Consider the following 17,414-nt stretch of genomic DNA (forward strand, 5'->3'; position numbering starts at 1 on the left):
GAAGTATTCTGCTGAATGGAGGTACTTCCAGTCTATAAATAAACTGTAATAGTGGTTCTAGAGCCTCTGTTCTTAAACAAGATCTGGCTTTTTCAAATTCTGTTGAGGATACTTCTGTTCCTAGGAGTAGAATGTAATTCTTAAGTCTGTGCCTGTAGCTCTGTGTGCATGTTATAAGGAAATAATATTTAAGGAAACTGTATTAGCCCCATTGAGAGACTTGCTACTTCTGCAGGAAAAAAAAAAAGGTAAAAATCCAAGCGTGCAAATGTTACTTCTGACAGTCTGCAAAAACAAGACCCAGATTTTAGTTTCCTATTTGTGGCTATACTGTTATTAACTGATGCTGTCAATTTTAATTGCTTCCTGGATTTACAAGAGAGTGAAATGAAGTCCCCTTTTATCTCTTTTCTCCTGTATAAAGACACTATAATAACTAGACTGACATTTCCTCATTTGGAAAAAACCATTATCTGTGATCTATATGGATAAATGTGAAGTTTAGAGTTTAGGCAGGAGTCCTGTATTGTGGTCATAATATGGTCCGTAGCTGATGGACATGTGTACCAGGAGGTTGTGGACATATGAAAGATGATAAATCTCAGACATCAAGTTCTTGGTCGTTTGAAGCTGTTCAGTGGATCAGGTGTAGTGATCATCTGTTACAAAATCATAATAAAGGAATTATGATTTTTAGCAAGGTCTTAGGAGAACTCAGCATTGCTCAAAATGCCTATAGTGAGTAGACTGGCAATTGAGGCCAGAAAACCTTCGCCTGTTAATGTAGACGGAAAACTTCTTTATGGAATATATGCTATTTTTTCTGAATAATAGAATATGGCTCTGAAGTAGCTGGACTAGTTTATTTTATACAAATGTTATTGGGTGCAGTCTCGGGCAGTGATTTAAGATCATGCAGGAGTTTGCTGCTAGTGTGCTCTATGAGAGGTAGTTTGATTGGGCTTTTTAAATTGGTAGTGTTTCTTACATGGTATGATGATGCTTCATTCCTTATGAGTGCTACTTAAACTATGTGGTTCTCTGCAAGATACTTTGTTAAAGTCTTTTGAGAACATTTTCATTCACCTGACTGATCCATCCTTTCTCCTTCCTAATAGTGCCTCAATGCTTGTGTTTAAATCTTTTTTTTTTTTAAATGGTCTCCAGCTAAATAGGAGGATACTTCAAAGAGAATTGTTAGTCTAAGTGAAGAGTCCTGAGCTGATGTTCTTTTGCACCACTTGCACTTTCATTGAAGTCAAATGTTTATGCCACTGAACAGGGAGAGTAAATAATTAGGATGGAGGAGTTGCTTTCTGGTTCATCTCATCATCTTCCTTTTAGCCAAGGGGCCATATGCTCTGCTATGCACTTCTAAATGTAGTTGACCACTCCTCCCGCAAGTTTCAGGGGTATCTGATGGTGTGTATCATCTGGCTTCGGGTATGTAGGTTGGGTTTCTTGAACCAGCATCACTAAGGTTGGTGAATTTGCTGTATAGATATCTGAATATGGAAAACGTGGATCAGAGAACTTAAGCATGTTTCTGTATTTTTATTTCTGGTATTACATTATCAGGAAAGAATTTGGGAGTACTATTTTTACAATTGGCCTTAAACAGAGAATAAAGGAAACGGCGCGGATTCCAGCCTTCAATGAAGTAACAGGAAGGGAAGCAATGAAAACCATAAACCATGCTGAGTAACATTTCCTCTCTTCTGCTACACCCCCCTAAGGGTGACAGAGTCTTTATTGAGCCTGACAGGATTCCTAATAAAAGATGCATTCAATCTGTATAAGGAGCCTGCTGAATCACTGTGAAGCAAGTAATGGCAGCAGGCTGGAGGAAAGCCTCCTAGTTACAGCTTACACAACCTGCTTTCCGTGCTCCAAGAATGACTTCTGTTTGCTTTACTGAAATCCAGGCACTTTAAATAACAAATTTAATACAGAGAAGTTCAGCCACTGTCCAAGAGCGTGTTAAAATCCTTGTCCTGATAGCAAATGAGTGCTTGATTCTATTGGAAGTTTGTTTCCAGCCTTGTTTCCTGCTTGGCGCTTTCTGGTCAGAGCACTGAAGAGAAAGAAGCAGCTCTCTGTAACAAACAAATAGGGATGTGGTGGCAGCTTTCAACCATGCAGCTTCCTTCCCTGGAAGATTTTGTACCTGATGGTCTTTCTGAACGTCAGTGGAATTTGGGAAGCTGTTACCATGCGGTTTAACTGTTTCAAAGGCAGAAATGTGTGTCTGTTTCTTTTAAAGTATATTATCTGTAATACAGCTGAATCTGTAAGAGGTCTTTAGAAGATACTAACATTTTTGTTTGCTCTGAAGCATATAAAATATGCATCCTGGCAACTGTCTTGTCTTACCTTGGGAAAAGCATGAATGCAAAATCTTGTCAGCTATCCTGTGCACTTCTGTAAGAAGCAGGTTCTTGTATGTGAACCAGGGAATCCTGGGTGGCTTGGCAGCCCGTGTGGGTTGGGTGTGGGGAGCCTCGAGTGAGCCAAGCATATGTTCTTGCAACAGGAATTTAATGTGTTTGGGGTGGAATTGAGAGACAGGTTTTGCGTAGCTCTTTGGGACAGGTTTGCATGTGAGAGCAATCTGTCTGGAACTTGCTGACACAGCTGTTTCTGATGCGCGGCTTTGAAGTGCTGGTACTGCTGTGCAAGTTTCTGCTCTTTTCTCATTCCCTGTGCAAAACTCTGGACTGGCTGAATAATACCTGCTAGTCTGTGTTCTTTGAGACCCCTCATTTAAGGGTCAGTGTGATCTAGGGCGCCTAGGAAGCCCAAGTTCATTGGGATCTGGGAGCTTGAAGGAGTCTCCTGGATCACCGAGTCCTGGCCCTGCTGCAGCGAGCAGCTGTCCTGCGGTCACTGCAGGGTGGCCGTGGCTGGATGCAGCTGTTTGGGGACTGTGCTGCCTCTCCCCTTTCATATGACATGAAGCACATAACATACCGGGCAGTGCTAAAGGGAGTCTGCGGGGATTTATGGTTTCCTCAGCTTCCCTGGTACCTCAGTGCTATTGCTGAGGATGGCTCTTTGTGAGATTTATCAGAATTTGCAGCTATGAGGTCATTTCGGAACAATTTATTTTCCTTAGAAATAGAACAGATTTCCTGCTTAGTGTTTTAAAATAATCATGTGTTGCTGGAACACCTGGCTGGGGTCACATCAAGTGAAGCATCAGGTTTTCATTTTATGTTTGTGAATAGCAAAGTTGCTCTTGATGCAATCATTTCATCCTCATTCCAGAGCCTCACACTGCTTTTGCCCACTTTTAACTCTGCAGGGGAATTTGTCTTGGACCTTGTTGTGGACTTAGAGCATGTGAATGCAGTTCCTGTGAGTTACAGTTGTATTGGCGGCTGGATTTGTTGTTGGTTGGTTGGAAAACTTTGTACTCAGAAGTCCATACTTAAGATGACCATTGTTCCATTGGATCCTTAATTCCAAGCTTTGTAAAGTTGCTCCTTGGATTAAAGGCGAAAGATTGGGAAAGGAGAGGGTGAAGCAGAAGGAAACAATACAAACTCACCAATTTTGCTCATCAGCTCAGGTGACAGAGAGGCAGGGATAAACTGCTTATTGAGGATGGACATTAAATTGTTAAAAGTTAACTTAAATACACTTCAAAGGCAGCTGTGTAAATCACTTTAGCTGCAGGATACTAGTAATCTATGCTTCAACAAGTTCCCTGGATTAATAAAAGGGTACACAGGCCATTGTATTGCTTGGTGTGCTGCTGAAGTAGAGGCGGCTTTAGTGGGAGAGGATTGCTTCCAGCAGTGCTTGGTGCTTCTGTGCTGTGGTACTTGTTTGGAAGCATCCAGATCGTGGTTATATTTTATAAAAGATGCTGATAACAAAACTAAGGATGATCACCACTTCCCCACCAATTTTGAGGTTTGATTATATTCTCGTGATGACTTTTTTTGCTGACTTGACTTCTTTGTTTTTAAAAGTTACATCTTAGCAATGAAGAAACTAATATTTCACCATCCTTGTAGAAAAAAAAAAGTAGCAAATTACTTTCAAATAGAAGTGTTTTGGTGTAAATGGGTGATGGTAGTAGTTACCTGAGTTTGCTTTTGTATGATGAGTTTTCAGATGATTCTACTGGTGCTTCTTTTATTTTCCCTTATTTTACAGTTGTGGCATCTTGTGGTAATTATGTGGGTTGGCATCTGGCAGGGAAAATGAAAAGTGGTCTAGTTATTCAAGTGGCTCACTTCATAGCGTATCGGGATAAGGATGTTACTGTAAAAGAAAGCTGATTTATATAACATTCTATTGTTACTAAAATCTCCATGTTTTTACACTGCCTTTGGTTTAGCAGCTGGTTAAGCTTTTTGTCAGAAGGATGTGTGTGTCAGGGATGATAAAAGCTGCTCCTGAATGAAGCTGGGGGCTGCTGGTGTATCGGTGCTGGGCCATGCTTTCCTTGTGGTCAGGTTTGGTGATAACAGTGCCATTCGCAGAGCGATCCCTTGATTTCTGCGCTTAACGCACTCTGTTTTGTACAGTGTGCTCTTTGACGTGAAGAATATGAAGAAACACATTCTCTGCTTTTTAAACATAGCAGCTGAGAACACCTCAGCTTGTGAACTTGGTGCTGTGGGAACTGGAGGCTAAGAAAATAAGCTATCCTGGGGAGCTTTGTGCAGGATCACTGTGGTCACAGTGTTCATGTTTTGTGTCTCTGTAGTCTAGAAAATCTCCTTGCTAGCAAAATTAACAACTCCTGCCTGCTTCCCTCTACTCTTTGCCCAGTTCCCTTCCTTCCCTTGGCTCACTGGAGCCGCAGTTTTAGCTAGTTGGATAGAAAAATGTGAGTTAATTTCTCCTTAAATAACCTAGGCAAGGTAGTTTTCTGTCAAATATTGAAGAATATCTGTGGGCATACCATTTGAAGGTAGGTACTGTGCTTTGGTTTCAGCTGTTATTTCAGCTGATCAAAAGCTCTGAAAATAAAGATTACAAAATAAAATAATGTTGACCTTGGTCCCTAGTTTGGAGCATGCAGAGAAATTGTTTTTCATCAATAATTGTGTTTCGGTTGGGTTTTGGCAGAAGGACGTACGTAAAGAGATTATAGGGAAGGGTCTGTAACTTCGCAGCAAATACTTTGTGTTCTGCTGTTGTAATGCTGATTGTTGCCCTTTGGCATCATCCTTTTATAGCCCTTTCTTTTCATAGTGGGCATCTGTGAAAATCACTTTTACCCTTTGTACTGTGGTTATGTGTCTGTCTGCTGTTTATAACTGGTGTGGCAACATAAATCCGTTTTTCAAAATAACAGCTTCTAATCCTATTTTCAGTTTTATAAACCTTGAATTAAAGAAATGAATGCTTTCATCGCTGACAGAGGATTTTCTGGGTGTGCGGTGCTGCTGGGCTGGCAGTGTCTGTCCACGAGGTGGCTGCAGCACCTGCCCGTCATCGCCGGCTCGCTGCCTCCAGCTGTGGTGGGACTAAATTATGTTCCTTGCTTGCAAAAATATAAACTGAGCCTCTAAATGTAGTCTCTCAAACATAATTTCAGTAATATTACAAGCACATATTCTTACATGAGATGGGAGTAACAAAGAAAACTTCTCAAAGTACGACCGATACGAAATTTTCATGCTATTGGGAAAAACTGGGCTAGATTAGCTGCACATAACCTCCCTTGTTAGACTTTGAAGCAACGTGTGAAGGAGAGGAGGAATTTCACCTGGTGTCTAAAGATTCAATTTAAACAAAAAAAAGCATTATTTCAACAAGACATGTAAAACACATCAGATTGGTAACATTCAGTGCACCAGGGCAAAGAGGCAGCCCGCAGACCTTCCTGGGAGATGATTGCTGAGTTAACTCTTGTGTTCAGTGGCACCTGACAAAATCACCTGCTCTGCTTAATTAGGAGAGGTGATTGCTTTAAAAGTCAGTTATTTTTAGGGAGAGTGTTACAGGTCCTGATTTAAAAATGCCTATAGAAACTGATGCACGAGTAGCTAATATGTTCGGCTTGTTGAAATGTCACCTAGCTGGGTGGTGAATGATGTGATGTTTCTTATTTCATTTATCAACATTGAAGCAGTAATGCTAGCCAGCATAAGTTAAATGCTTTCTGCTGTGATGAGGAATAGGAAGCTTTGCCTTCCCTTTTCTGTGTTATGCTCTGGCTCAGCTGTTCTCTCTGCCATTGCGCCTCTCAGCAGCCGAAGTCTGAGCTGAGGGATGCTTTCCAGGCATGAATCCCTTTAAGCAAATGTTTATCTCTTTAATTTACCAACTGTTTATTCATCAAGCTCCTAAATAAGCATGGTGGGTCAGTACAGTAGTCCTGTTTGGTCAACCTGGCTGCAGGTGGAATGCAGGAGACAGACAGCCCAAGCTGAATTAACCTGCTAATGGGCTGTGCTCTGTGGAATTGTAGAGAATAATTCTCAAGTAAGGATGTGGTCATTTTTCATATGTACAACTTAAAAACATTGTGATTAAACATGAACATAAGCTTTTGTTCTGCTTACAATTTTCTGTAACTTATGACAATAGAACTGCTAATCTAAAACGTATTTTAAAGGCATTCTGTTATATCTTAGTCTCAGTTACATAGAAAAACACTGGAAGATGTAGGAAAGCATATGTAGATGCAGTGAGTTATGAAGACTGAAAAATGTAGCTTTAATTGTGACACCAAATACTAACTCCCCCCTGGCTGCCCAGCTTCAACAGGAGTTGAGAGCATCTGCCGCTTGTCCTTCCTTTACCTGCCCGCCTGAGCACTCTTCTGGCCTGGGAGAGGCGGACCTCCAGGTGGAGGAGGAAGAATGTGGAACACAGGGGTTTTATTTCAGTTGTTCCATAAATACTTTAACTACTAAGATCCTATTAAGACACTGTACGGTTGGAGGATATTGTCGTCACGTTCCCGCGCTTCGTGTTTTTTAGTGGTGAAGTTGAGGCAGTTCCCTGCTCAGAAAGGGGGAGAGCTGAGTAACTGAGTGGGTCTGATACCTCGAGTGACCCTTTGGCTGCCAGGTAGCCATCTCCTACAGGCTTTGGTGTTCGAGCTTGATCACCACAAGTGAGTGGTGTGTTTGGAGTCTGAGTCATAGCTAGTGCTCTTGGGTGTTTCACTAAGAAAATCAAGTTTGTGGCAATTCAGAGTCAGAGGATTAAAATGAGATTGGATTGTGTGAAATGGGTGCTTTATAAATATATGTGTTAAGCATTCAGGCCTTCTGTTTAATTTTCATGGGTTTTGGTAACGACATCTAAAAAAAAATAAAATCAGAGTTTTATTGGTTTTACATGGCCTGCAATTACATATGACCTTTCATTTGATAATAACAGTCTATATCCGTTATATTTCTAAACATTGACTATTAAGCCAAAGAACTTTTCTAAAGTAAATCCTTTGTAAATTTTGAGGCTAGCGTTCATACTGATTTATCTTTTGTAAACACTGTATAAATGTGGCACTTGAAAATTCAGAACATATTTTCCAAGACCAAGCTGGAAAGACTGCTACGGCGTATAATGATTTTGTTGTGCATGTATTTAACACTAACAGCCCACCTGTTCAGGATAGTAAATTAAATGATGAATAGCTGTAGTGAGCTTTTCCCTAGCATGTGGTCTGCACCATCAGCACAGATATTTTCGTGACTGAAGAGGATTCTGTCTAGTGAGAAGCTTAAACAGCTGTATCTCCTAATTACAGCTTCTATGTAAAGTCCAATTTTTAAAGTCTTCATGTCTTAATGCTGTTGCTTCAAAATAGTTGTTTGCTTCTGTGGTTGCTAATGGATGACACTGATGTGATGATGAGTCTCGCTAGTGGGAGGTGGGAGACAAATCTAAAACTTCATTGTCTTCATCTTTGCCAAAGAGTATTTTGCAGTAACTTCTAATGTTATCCTCCAGTCAAGGACTGGACTGAGTTAGAGAGGCAGTAGGATGGAGCAGAGTTTATAGTAGGGTTACCAGCTAGATCTGAGGTGGACATGAAATAGCTTTTTCTCTCTAAACATAACTATGAAAAGGTACTGAGGTTCTCTGCACCATCTATAGTGGCTAGACTACATGGTTTTGGTTTTCGCTAGGGTTCTTTGCTATTAGCAAACTAATTCTGCAAAATTCGCTCTCTAAAGAGATGTTACAAGGTTTCAACAATTTCTGACCCTGGATGAATAGGACTGTCCTGTTTGGCTTATTCCACATATTGCTTGCTGCTTTATCCATCCATTCATGTAAATAATATTTTCAGAGATATTTTTAATAAATCTTTTTCAGGTTAAGTTTTTATGCATCAGTTGGACTTCATTCTTTTCACTTCCACAGCTTAAGTGTGGATAGGGTTCTTCAAGTCTGCATGTGTCCTGACTCATCTACTAATTTGGGCTTTGTCTCTAGAATTGTGTCTTGGAGGTCTGTGTAATTTATTGCAGAATCTGAGAAGGTAATGCTGAAGTGATTAGATGCTGTGAATGAAGTTGCTCATGTCTTTTTTTTTTTTTTCTCTCCTTCTTTTTCTTTTTAGGACTTAAATACTATCTATTCTTTCCTTCATGGACTGGACATACTCTCACATTTCAGGGAACATCAGCTAAGGTAAAGTACTATGGAGCTAGTTAGTGTTGCTTAGCACAGCTGGTATCTATGGCTGTATTTTTGTGGAGAAGAGCAAAGCTTTTTTCTGCCTGCACTTTGAGGTGGCAGAGCATTGGCCAAGTCTATTGCTGAGTTAAGTCACTGCAATAACGTGGCATGGAATCTAAACTAATTAGCTTTGCTAAGAAAGAAGGCAGACCTTACTCCCATTTGTCTACAAAGGACTGTGTAGACAGTGCCCTATGTTAACTCTAGATTACAAAAGCTTTTTAAAGCTTCAGACATTGGAATGATCTCAGAATGCATAAAATGGAAGGCCAACAAAGCACAATAAGTGCGTTGGAAGTATTTTAGTTCCTTCAGTTCCGTTGCTATGGGTAATTCCAATGTGTGGGAGTGATTTAAACACTTAGAGAACATGCTGTATATTATCTATTTGGATAATGAAGAACACCGTAATAATTTGAATTTTATGGTTAAGCACATCCTTTGTTTAGAACAAAAAAATAGTTGAATTTGAGGTCTTAGAGCCTTAAAGCGGTTCTGCTGAAATGTGGTGATTAATGGCTTATGATCTTTGGGGATTAAAATTGAAATTAAACTTCTCCTCCTCCCTCAGAATAATGTCATCAAGTGCCCGCTATGAGAGGTACAAGGGCAACCAAGTTCTCTTTTGGTAAGTACATATCACTTGTTGGAGTTCTTCAGCAGAAGTGTAAACAAAAACACTGTTTTGCATGCTGTGATATATCGCTTGCTTTTTCAGTAGTTGTAAATAGAAGGCTTTACAACATTTAAGCTAGGCCAGGCTGGTTAAAAGCTTTGACGGGAGATGGTTGAAGCAGTAGTTTGGTGCTGACATTTGAGAGGTGCCCGTGAATTATTAGCACGGCTCCCACGGACAACAGAGATGTGTCTGTGCACACGCAAGATCAATTAAAAAGCAGGTAGCGTCACCTCGGCGGTTCGTGGGAGCGGTGGTGACGACTCAGTAGGTGGCACTCTTCCCCTGGAGCTGGCACTGACTGCTTTCTCGGGAACCCAGTTGCTTTGTGGGAGTATCCTGTATCAGAGGAGTGATGGAGCTCAAACACTATCTCCTCTAAATTGCTAGAATTAGTATTTTAGCTCAGAGTTCTTTATAGGTTCCTGCTGGGAGGCAAATATACTTCCCCCCCGTATTTTAGCATCGCTTATGGTGTATTTATCCTCTTACAGCTAATCCTAGCTTTCTGTATAAGGCACATCTTCCAGTACACCTGAGTCTAAATGAGATGCCACCTGCTAGTTCGCGTGGTGGGTATGTGCGACACAAACCTGCTCCAGTACCAGGTCGATGTGCGTGTGTGGGGTTGCGTGCTGGAGGAGGAAGGAGATGTTAGGCTGTAGCTGGGAAGTGTCATTGCAGTGCTCTAGGAAGGGGCAAAATCTGCTGCAGTAAAACACAGCAACTTCTGTGCAGACCTGTGGGCTGTAGGTTGAAACGTTGGCCCATTCCCTGCCCGTCCATCTGGGGTCGAATGGCACAGTGAGATAACACCGCATGTGCATGTGATGCAACCGCAGAGGTGGAGGAATGCCAAGCAGGAGTCAGATGTATGGGTCTCGTATTTTATCTGTAACGCTTGACAGGTCCGGGTAGTATTATTGTCCATGTTGAATTGCTAATCAACTTCAGCACGGAACAAAAATTTTCCTGTATTTGTAGCTTATGTACACTTTCACTGGAATGAAATGTTTTTACTGAAAATTAATAATTTCATTTTAATAAAATAATTTTTTAAGTTGATGTAAATGTCAAATTGTAAGGTATAAGAAACATTCTGGATGTAGATGTTTTAAAAAAAGGTAATTCTTGGTAGCGTTCAATGAAACTTCTTAGGATTCCAGTCCACGTACCAAATCAGTAGAGTGGTAGATCATTATTTTACTACAATAACATTTTTGCTAATATATTTCTGAGTTGCTGTAAGAAGAAAATAGATATCAATGATTTATTTTCTTACAGCTCAGAGACTATTGCAAGATGCTGGTATATACTGCTTTCTGGATCTGTGCTCATGAAGGATTCCATGTTTTTACCACCTTGCAGGTATGTAAAGTTGTTGTTATTATTGAAGGTAAGGTAAGAGCTCTTTTTTTTTCTTTTAATAAATGCCTTCTTACATGTTGATGTTACTGTAGATTTTTCACAATTTTAAAATAATTTTTATTATTTTGTTTTTCTGAAGTTTGGTAGTGCAAGAAATGTTCTGCTAATTTGATTTAAATTCCCTTTCACTTTTTCTGTACATTGAAATTTGTGTGAAATACTGCACTTCATGGTTTTTAAATCTTGTTTGGCTTTTTAAGTTTATGAGAGAATTTGTAGTTAGCTTGTTAACTTGGGGGCCTCTTTGAATAATTCCTGCTGTGTAACTGTTTTGTATAGAGTTCTCTGTCTCAAAAAATATGACTGTAGATCACATAGCTTCTACCATTTGGTTGGAGGCTGTATTTAATGGCATATGTGATTTTTATGTGAAGCAAGAAAATAGAGGCCAGCAGCATTGGTTACAGAGAGCGTATGACAGGAGTCTGACTGCATCTTGTAGTCGAAGCACAGTGAATGTTGTGACATGCTTTCACTGAAGCGTACTGTTTGACCTGAGCTGGACCTTGCTCAAGTAATACTCTGAGTACTCAGAGTAATACTCTGCTTGACCTTGTATGTCACTCAAATTTTACTTCACTATGTCTTGAAGCTGCATGTTGCTTATTTGTATTCAAGCTGCACTTCTAGGCTAAGCAGGAGTGGGTTTAAAAAAAATAAATAAAAATTTAGACTTGCCTTGGTACCCAGTTTGGATAGTTTTTGTTGAGATTACCAAAAGTGCTGCTGCCTCTTATGAAATGAAATAAAGGCTTTCCCCCTGCGTGGTGTTTCCGTGATGGACTCTATCTCCCATGGGCAGCGGGGCACCGGCTCACTCCTGCCTTGGTGCTGGGCAGCGTGGTCTCCTCTCCCGCTCCTGCCGTACGCTGTCGCTGCCAGGCTGGAGTAGGACTGCTTCCCTTCCAGCCATAACACAGCACAGTGAGATTAATAGAGTGGATACCAGTTTAACGTCTTTCCTTTCTTCACAAATGCACTTATACCAAGGTGTTTATGAAATTCAGATTAATTGGCAGTGTTTACTTGGCATGAGTTGTGATAGACTTAAAAATGTCAACTCCAGCTCAAATACATTTCCACATACTTGAATTTCATAGTAAGTACCAGTAAGAACATACAGGACTGAATATTTCAACTCAGTTCTTGGTTAGCTATAGGCTAGTTGTTAAACTCTTAATGGTCGTTGAGTGACTGAAGTTCAACAGTGCCAGAAGTGAGGACATGGCAAGTTGAAATTTGCCTAAAACCTAGCTAAAAAATAATTTTTTTGCTAAACTTGAGGAATAAGTCACTTAAGAGCATTGTTAAGGCTTTTTGTGCCTTAAAAAAAAAAAAAAAGGCAAAATAGATCTATTATTGCTAGTTCACAACATTACAGCTAGTTTTATTATGGATAATGAGGAAAAAATAGCTGCTAGATGAAAAAATAGCTGCTAGATGGTGAAAGGGTCACAGAGTTCTGTTAGATGAAACTGTTGGCAGGTTACAGTATAAAGGGTGTGTTTGTCCCCTTACGTAGTGAGATCATGTAAAAAGGAAGGGAATGCACTTCTCTGCTAGTTGTTCCTTGTCTGTGTCTTTGTTGCAGTGAGGGGAAAAAAATGAAAAATTCAAAGGTCAGAGGAGCATTGTCGTGCTGAAGTTTTGAAGGCTAAATGCACACATGTACAATTAGACAAACTAAAATTACTGTTAATAAGTTAGCAATTAAGTAGTGCAAAGGACGCTGAAAATCTTTGAACCTTTTTGTTTCCGCCAATGCTTTGACTCTGGGGCAACCTGTAAACTCCTTCTCCCCTTTGCTTCCTCCCTGGGACTCTGAGGCCACGTACACGGGTAGGGAAGGAGAATCACCACTTGGACACGAGAACAGAAGGAAGAGGGCAGCTCACTTTCTGTTTCGTTCGAATTACATTTGTGCATTGTCCAACCTCAATTTAGAATTTAAAATATAATGCTTTTTTGCCTCCTTTTTTTAAGTACAGTGGGATAAACTTAAGTTACTTTTCCTGGTCTGAATACCTCATATCACACATTTTTAGTTGAGGGAGCTGCACAGTCACTAATCATTTACAGGCTATTTTCATATGAAACAGTCCCTTGGATAATTTAGTAGTATTCTTTCATAATTGTAATTAGCACCATTTTAATTACATTTAAAGTAATATTTTATGTTATGCGTTATTCCTTGTCCCCAACCAAGTTCCTGATTATGTGAGTCGTTCTGAAAGGAGGCTTAAATACACATCTGTAAGGAAACACAATATTGCCTTCATTCTCATTGCCTCAGGTATTACAGAGCTATTCGTTTTGATAGGAAACAAAAATAAGTTTTTTGTTTGTTTCTGTTTTTGTGGTGTTTTTTGTGGGTTTTTTTTATTACTTTTGCTTAAGCTGTAACAGTGGAAATGACCCACAGTATACCATTAGGTGTAAATCATCTTTGAAATACAGTTTCCTTATTTTTGAAAACTTTCTATTTAATGTTGATAACATAGTAAAGATAATTATCTAAATTGATTTTTTTTTTTTTTTCTTTTTAAGAAAAATCACTTGCTGCAGTTTGGTGTCGCTCTGTGCTTTGATTTTTAGAAAATAGTGCCCGACCACCTTTGGCAATATTTTTTACTGTAATACGAAAAAGTAATTATGAGTTTAAAGGAGGATATGAAGGACACTTGTCCATTCAAAGAATTCATCTTTGTCTGATGGAAGAGCTTGATGCCGTGCTTTCTATGCCTAATGAGCGTATGATCCTATACCTATATCATATTAGTGAAATAAACTTTATGGAAGAGTACATTGCTTGGGATACTGATTTGTCTGTGCTTTTTTTATTTCCGCAGCAGGAAAGCAGTGGGTGAGTGTAGGGAATTAAAAGAAAACCACGCTTGAAGTGTTCTGAGATTGCTGAAGGGAATGGAGACATCCTTCCAGCCAGTTAGGTTTTTGGTAGGCTTACTGCTGCTCAGACACTGGCATCAGATAAAGCTTATCTGTTTGATTTGTTGAATATGGTATAAATGTGTCAACACATGAGCAGAGGTGAGTGAGGTTAGAGACAGGTGTCATCCACACAAAAGTGATGCAGGAGACTGATGATGGCTTTGAGATGTCCAGGGGGAAAATGAGGACTGAAATAGAATCCTTAATGTGAGGAAGGCAATAACAACCAAGGATGAGAATTTAGGCTTTAGTCTGGAGACCTCCTAGTGCTTTGAAAAGGTCAAGAGCCAGGTTTGAGTAATTGTCATTCTGGAAGAACTGGGTAGACAGAGGCATTCTGTAAAACAGATAATTAGCAAATGGATTCTAGTTTGAAACTCAGTCCTTGTGTATACTTTGTAACACCCCCCACTCCCTAGTTATCTCTGTGTAATGTTGACGTGGTAATTTCAATTTTATATTTGTCCTCTGGAGCATTTGACGAACATTACATATTTAAAGAACTTCTGTATGTTTTAGGGTTCTTTTGCTGGGAATACTGGAACAGTTTTTTATAAAACATGAGAAGCAGGATATCGGTGTTTTTCAGTTAGAGGAAGCTGGCTTCCTGGGCATAGGGGGTTTTAAGGCCCCCTTTTCTTGTAAAGTTGTTGTTTTTAATCTGTTTTATTTGGCAATCATTCTTCAAAATGGTATGATTGGGATTGTGTTATAAACTAACTGCCTAGAGACTTTTGTTTAATAATTATATAAGAAACTGCTGTTACAGTTGATTGTTAGTGAGATACTTTCAGTCTCCATAACTAAGACTGGAAGGTGATGATGATTTAATGACTGTTTCCTGGTACCTCCTCACAATACTTGTCGTTTTTCTGTTATCTGCCCCATGATTACCTTGATAGATAGGAGGCGAGTTTAGTAGACAACTGTAAGCTTAACCTGGTTAAGATGTTGGTTAAGTACTCCTTTTGCATGCCTTGTTTCATCCACTGTCTACCGTTCAGTGATTTCAGAGTCAACAGAGCTTCATGGAAACCTTAGTTTTCTTCTGCAGATCTTTTTGAAATAAAATATTCTATGGACTCAAACCTGAAAGAGGCATAGACCCATGGAAGCATAAGAAGGTGGGCAGTCACTGCTTCATTAACTTTCTATATATATTTGAATGAGTAAGGGTGTAAGCTGTGGCTCACTGTGCTTGAGAAGGGCTTTTTGTTCAACTTGGATGAATTTGTATGCAAGCTGTAATTCAGAAATTGGCTTAAAAATCGGAGGAGTTAAACTTGCATCCAGGTGTGATAGATCTATTCAATATTCTGACACTTGACGGTCATGATGAGAAAAGCCCTGTAAGGTATTTTTTTATTTTTTAAGGTAAGAAGCAGATCAGTCAGTAATATCTGGTGCAGAGATGGCATAACCTTGATTATCCTATTGCCCTGGAGAATGGATTTGTCAATAGATTTGGCATAGTAGGAAAAGAATTCGCTTCTAACATGAAAGCAATGGCTGGAACAAAAGAGCAGGATTGACAGATTTTGTGGAAGGAAAATCATGTCAGCAAGTTAAAGAGTTTTTTTGTTAACCTTGCTTGTTAATCAAGATAATTCACGTGAACAGGATATTTGAAGGAGATTACTCACAGCAAGATTAGCCATAGGAAATATATCAAGGGCCTGGAGGAACTTTTGAAGCCAATTATGTGGATGACAGCCTCCTACAGCTGCGAGAATTGAACCTTGAAGGGAAAAATACAAAGTCTTGAAACATTCAAGATGTATTCTTATTAAAAACAAACACTTCTCTTTTCTGAGCCCTTCCAAGAAATTCATGAACAGCCCTTCCAAAATCTTACAAGTGGAGAAAATTGGAATCATTGTCCTATTCAGGTAGTGCATTTCTTGGCTAAAAACTCTTACTCTATTCAAAATGGACTCATGGTCGTATTGTGGTATCTTTTCATGAGAGCTGTAGACTTGTCATTGACTTGATAAGCCATTTCTCTTTCTCTTCTTGGGTAAAAGAAGACACAAATGCTTGGATCAAGAAAATTGTCACAGTGAAAGAGGAACTCCAGTTTTGCATTATGAACAGCAGCTTGAGTTGAAATTATTTTAGCTTGTTTTGTATTAACTTAATATTTGTGAATAACAATATTTTAACATATTTTGAATCCTACTGTGACTGTTAATAGTGTTTCAGTCTGTTCTATGTGAAGTACCAGAAGCACAGAAAATTCTGTGCTTTTACAGAACTGTCAATGTTGGTAAATAAGAATGCAAGATTAAAGACTTACAGAAAATTTAAGTTGTGCAAATTGCATTTTAGAAATCTTTAAATTTTGATGTGTGTAACTTTGAGGTATAAATATATTTGAAAACAAATGTATCATGTAAAACCAGATCAGTTTTACTTCTAAAACCTGTAATGCTCTTTATTGCAAGCTCTTGTGAATTTGTGCCATTCACTGAAAAATTAAATGAGTGGCTTGGAGCTCTTGCATTCCCAGCTTCTGCCAGTAAAAGGTGTACTGGCATTTTTCTGCCACTGATCCTTCCTTTCCAGGTTCAACTTTATTAAATACAGTTTTCTGCTTAGACCGTACCTGCTGTATCCAAGCTCTGTCCCAGTGCTCCTTAGCCTCTGCTCTTTCTCTTCTTTCTTGTCTCCATCCCAGTCTCTGCCATTTGAGTCCTGATGGCTGTAGTGTGGAATATTGCTTTTCCTCTGTCAGCTGCCAAGGTCTAGATAGATATGTGTGCCAGTCCACTGCTGGCATACAGTACACATAATTTTTTACAAACTTACAGTTGCCAGTAACTTTCTGAATTGTGATGCCGGTTAAAACAATTGTGATTTAAATTTCTTACTGTTTGTGTAACTGTAAAAATTTCAGAGGTCTTAGGACAATACTTTTTTGCTTCACAGTTGAAAGCTCTTTGCAACTAACTGTTGTAGATTATTTTTCTGCTTTCTAAAAGACAGCTTGAGGCTTACATCCCTGTTCTTATCAAGACAAAAGATAGATTTTTATACTCACCACTGGATAAGCAGCAGTGGTTATTCAGTGCATTTGTGGCTCTAGATGAGGGGCTGTTTTCCCTGGATATTTCTATAAGTGGTAACTTGTAGCATTGCCTGACAGCCAGTAAGTAACCTAACAACTTGGGAATGCTACCAATAAACATATTTTGTAAAACTAATTAATTCAGATATGGTTGTTTGTATTGAAATTCTGGCAGTGCTAGTGCTGTGATGAAAATACTCTGAGGAGAAAGGGAATGTGGATGAGAAGAAGAGGCAACGCATTGGTGAGAGGCTGTGTGCCCTGGTCTCCCAAAGGGCAGCTCCTTGTACTGGAGGTGCTGATATTGAGTAAGGGCTGGGAAGGTGTTGCAAACTAAGAGCACATGGTGCATCTTTTTTGATGTGGAACAATCTTCTATGAAAGCCAAAAGAATGAAGAAAGACTATATTCATACCTGTCACAACTAAATGACCAAATAATCTTGTCTGTAGTTCCCCCCCCCCAGGTAATTTCCTATTGTTCATTGATAGTTTCTTAGAGCAGCTGGCCTATAGAGGTTTTAGAGAGTGCAAGGGATGCTGATTGTGCCACAGAAAGAGGGGTGTTTTTATTGGCTAAACTAAAGAAGTCCAAGAGATGTGAAATTGGAAGCAAAGGGTACTGTGTGGTTTG

General features: G+C 39.4%; 1 protein-coding gene across 5 annotated transcripts in view; it reads left to right on the top strand.

The window, feature by feature from the left end:
- The window catches only part of RAPGEF6 (Rap guanine nucleotide exchange factor 6), a 133,059-nt gene that overhangs the window by 19,044 nt on the left and 96,601 nt on the right, over nucleotides 1–17,414 (top strand). For all 5 annotated transcript variants that reach the window (XM_075056311.1, XM_075056314.1, XM_075056313.1 and 2 more), the window contains 3 exons: nucleotides 8,543–8,613; nucleotides 9,233–9,289; nucleotides 10,622–10,705. In XM_075056311.1, the coding sequence (XP_074912412.1) occupies nucleotides 8,543–8,613; nucleotides 9,233–9,289; nucleotides 10,622–10,705 (212 nt within the window). The remainder of the gene's footprint in view (nucleotides 1–8,542; nucleotides 8,614–9,232; nucleotides 9,290–10,621; nucleotides 10,706–17,414) is intronic.

The sequence above is a fragment of the Buteo buteo genome, chromosome 24 (genome assembly GCF_964188355.1).
Source record: "Buteo buteo chromosome 24, bButBut1.hap1.1, whole genome shotgun sequence".
Lineage (NCBI taxonomy): Eukaryota > Metazoa > Chordata > Aves > Accipitriformes > Accipitridae > Buteo > Buteo buteo.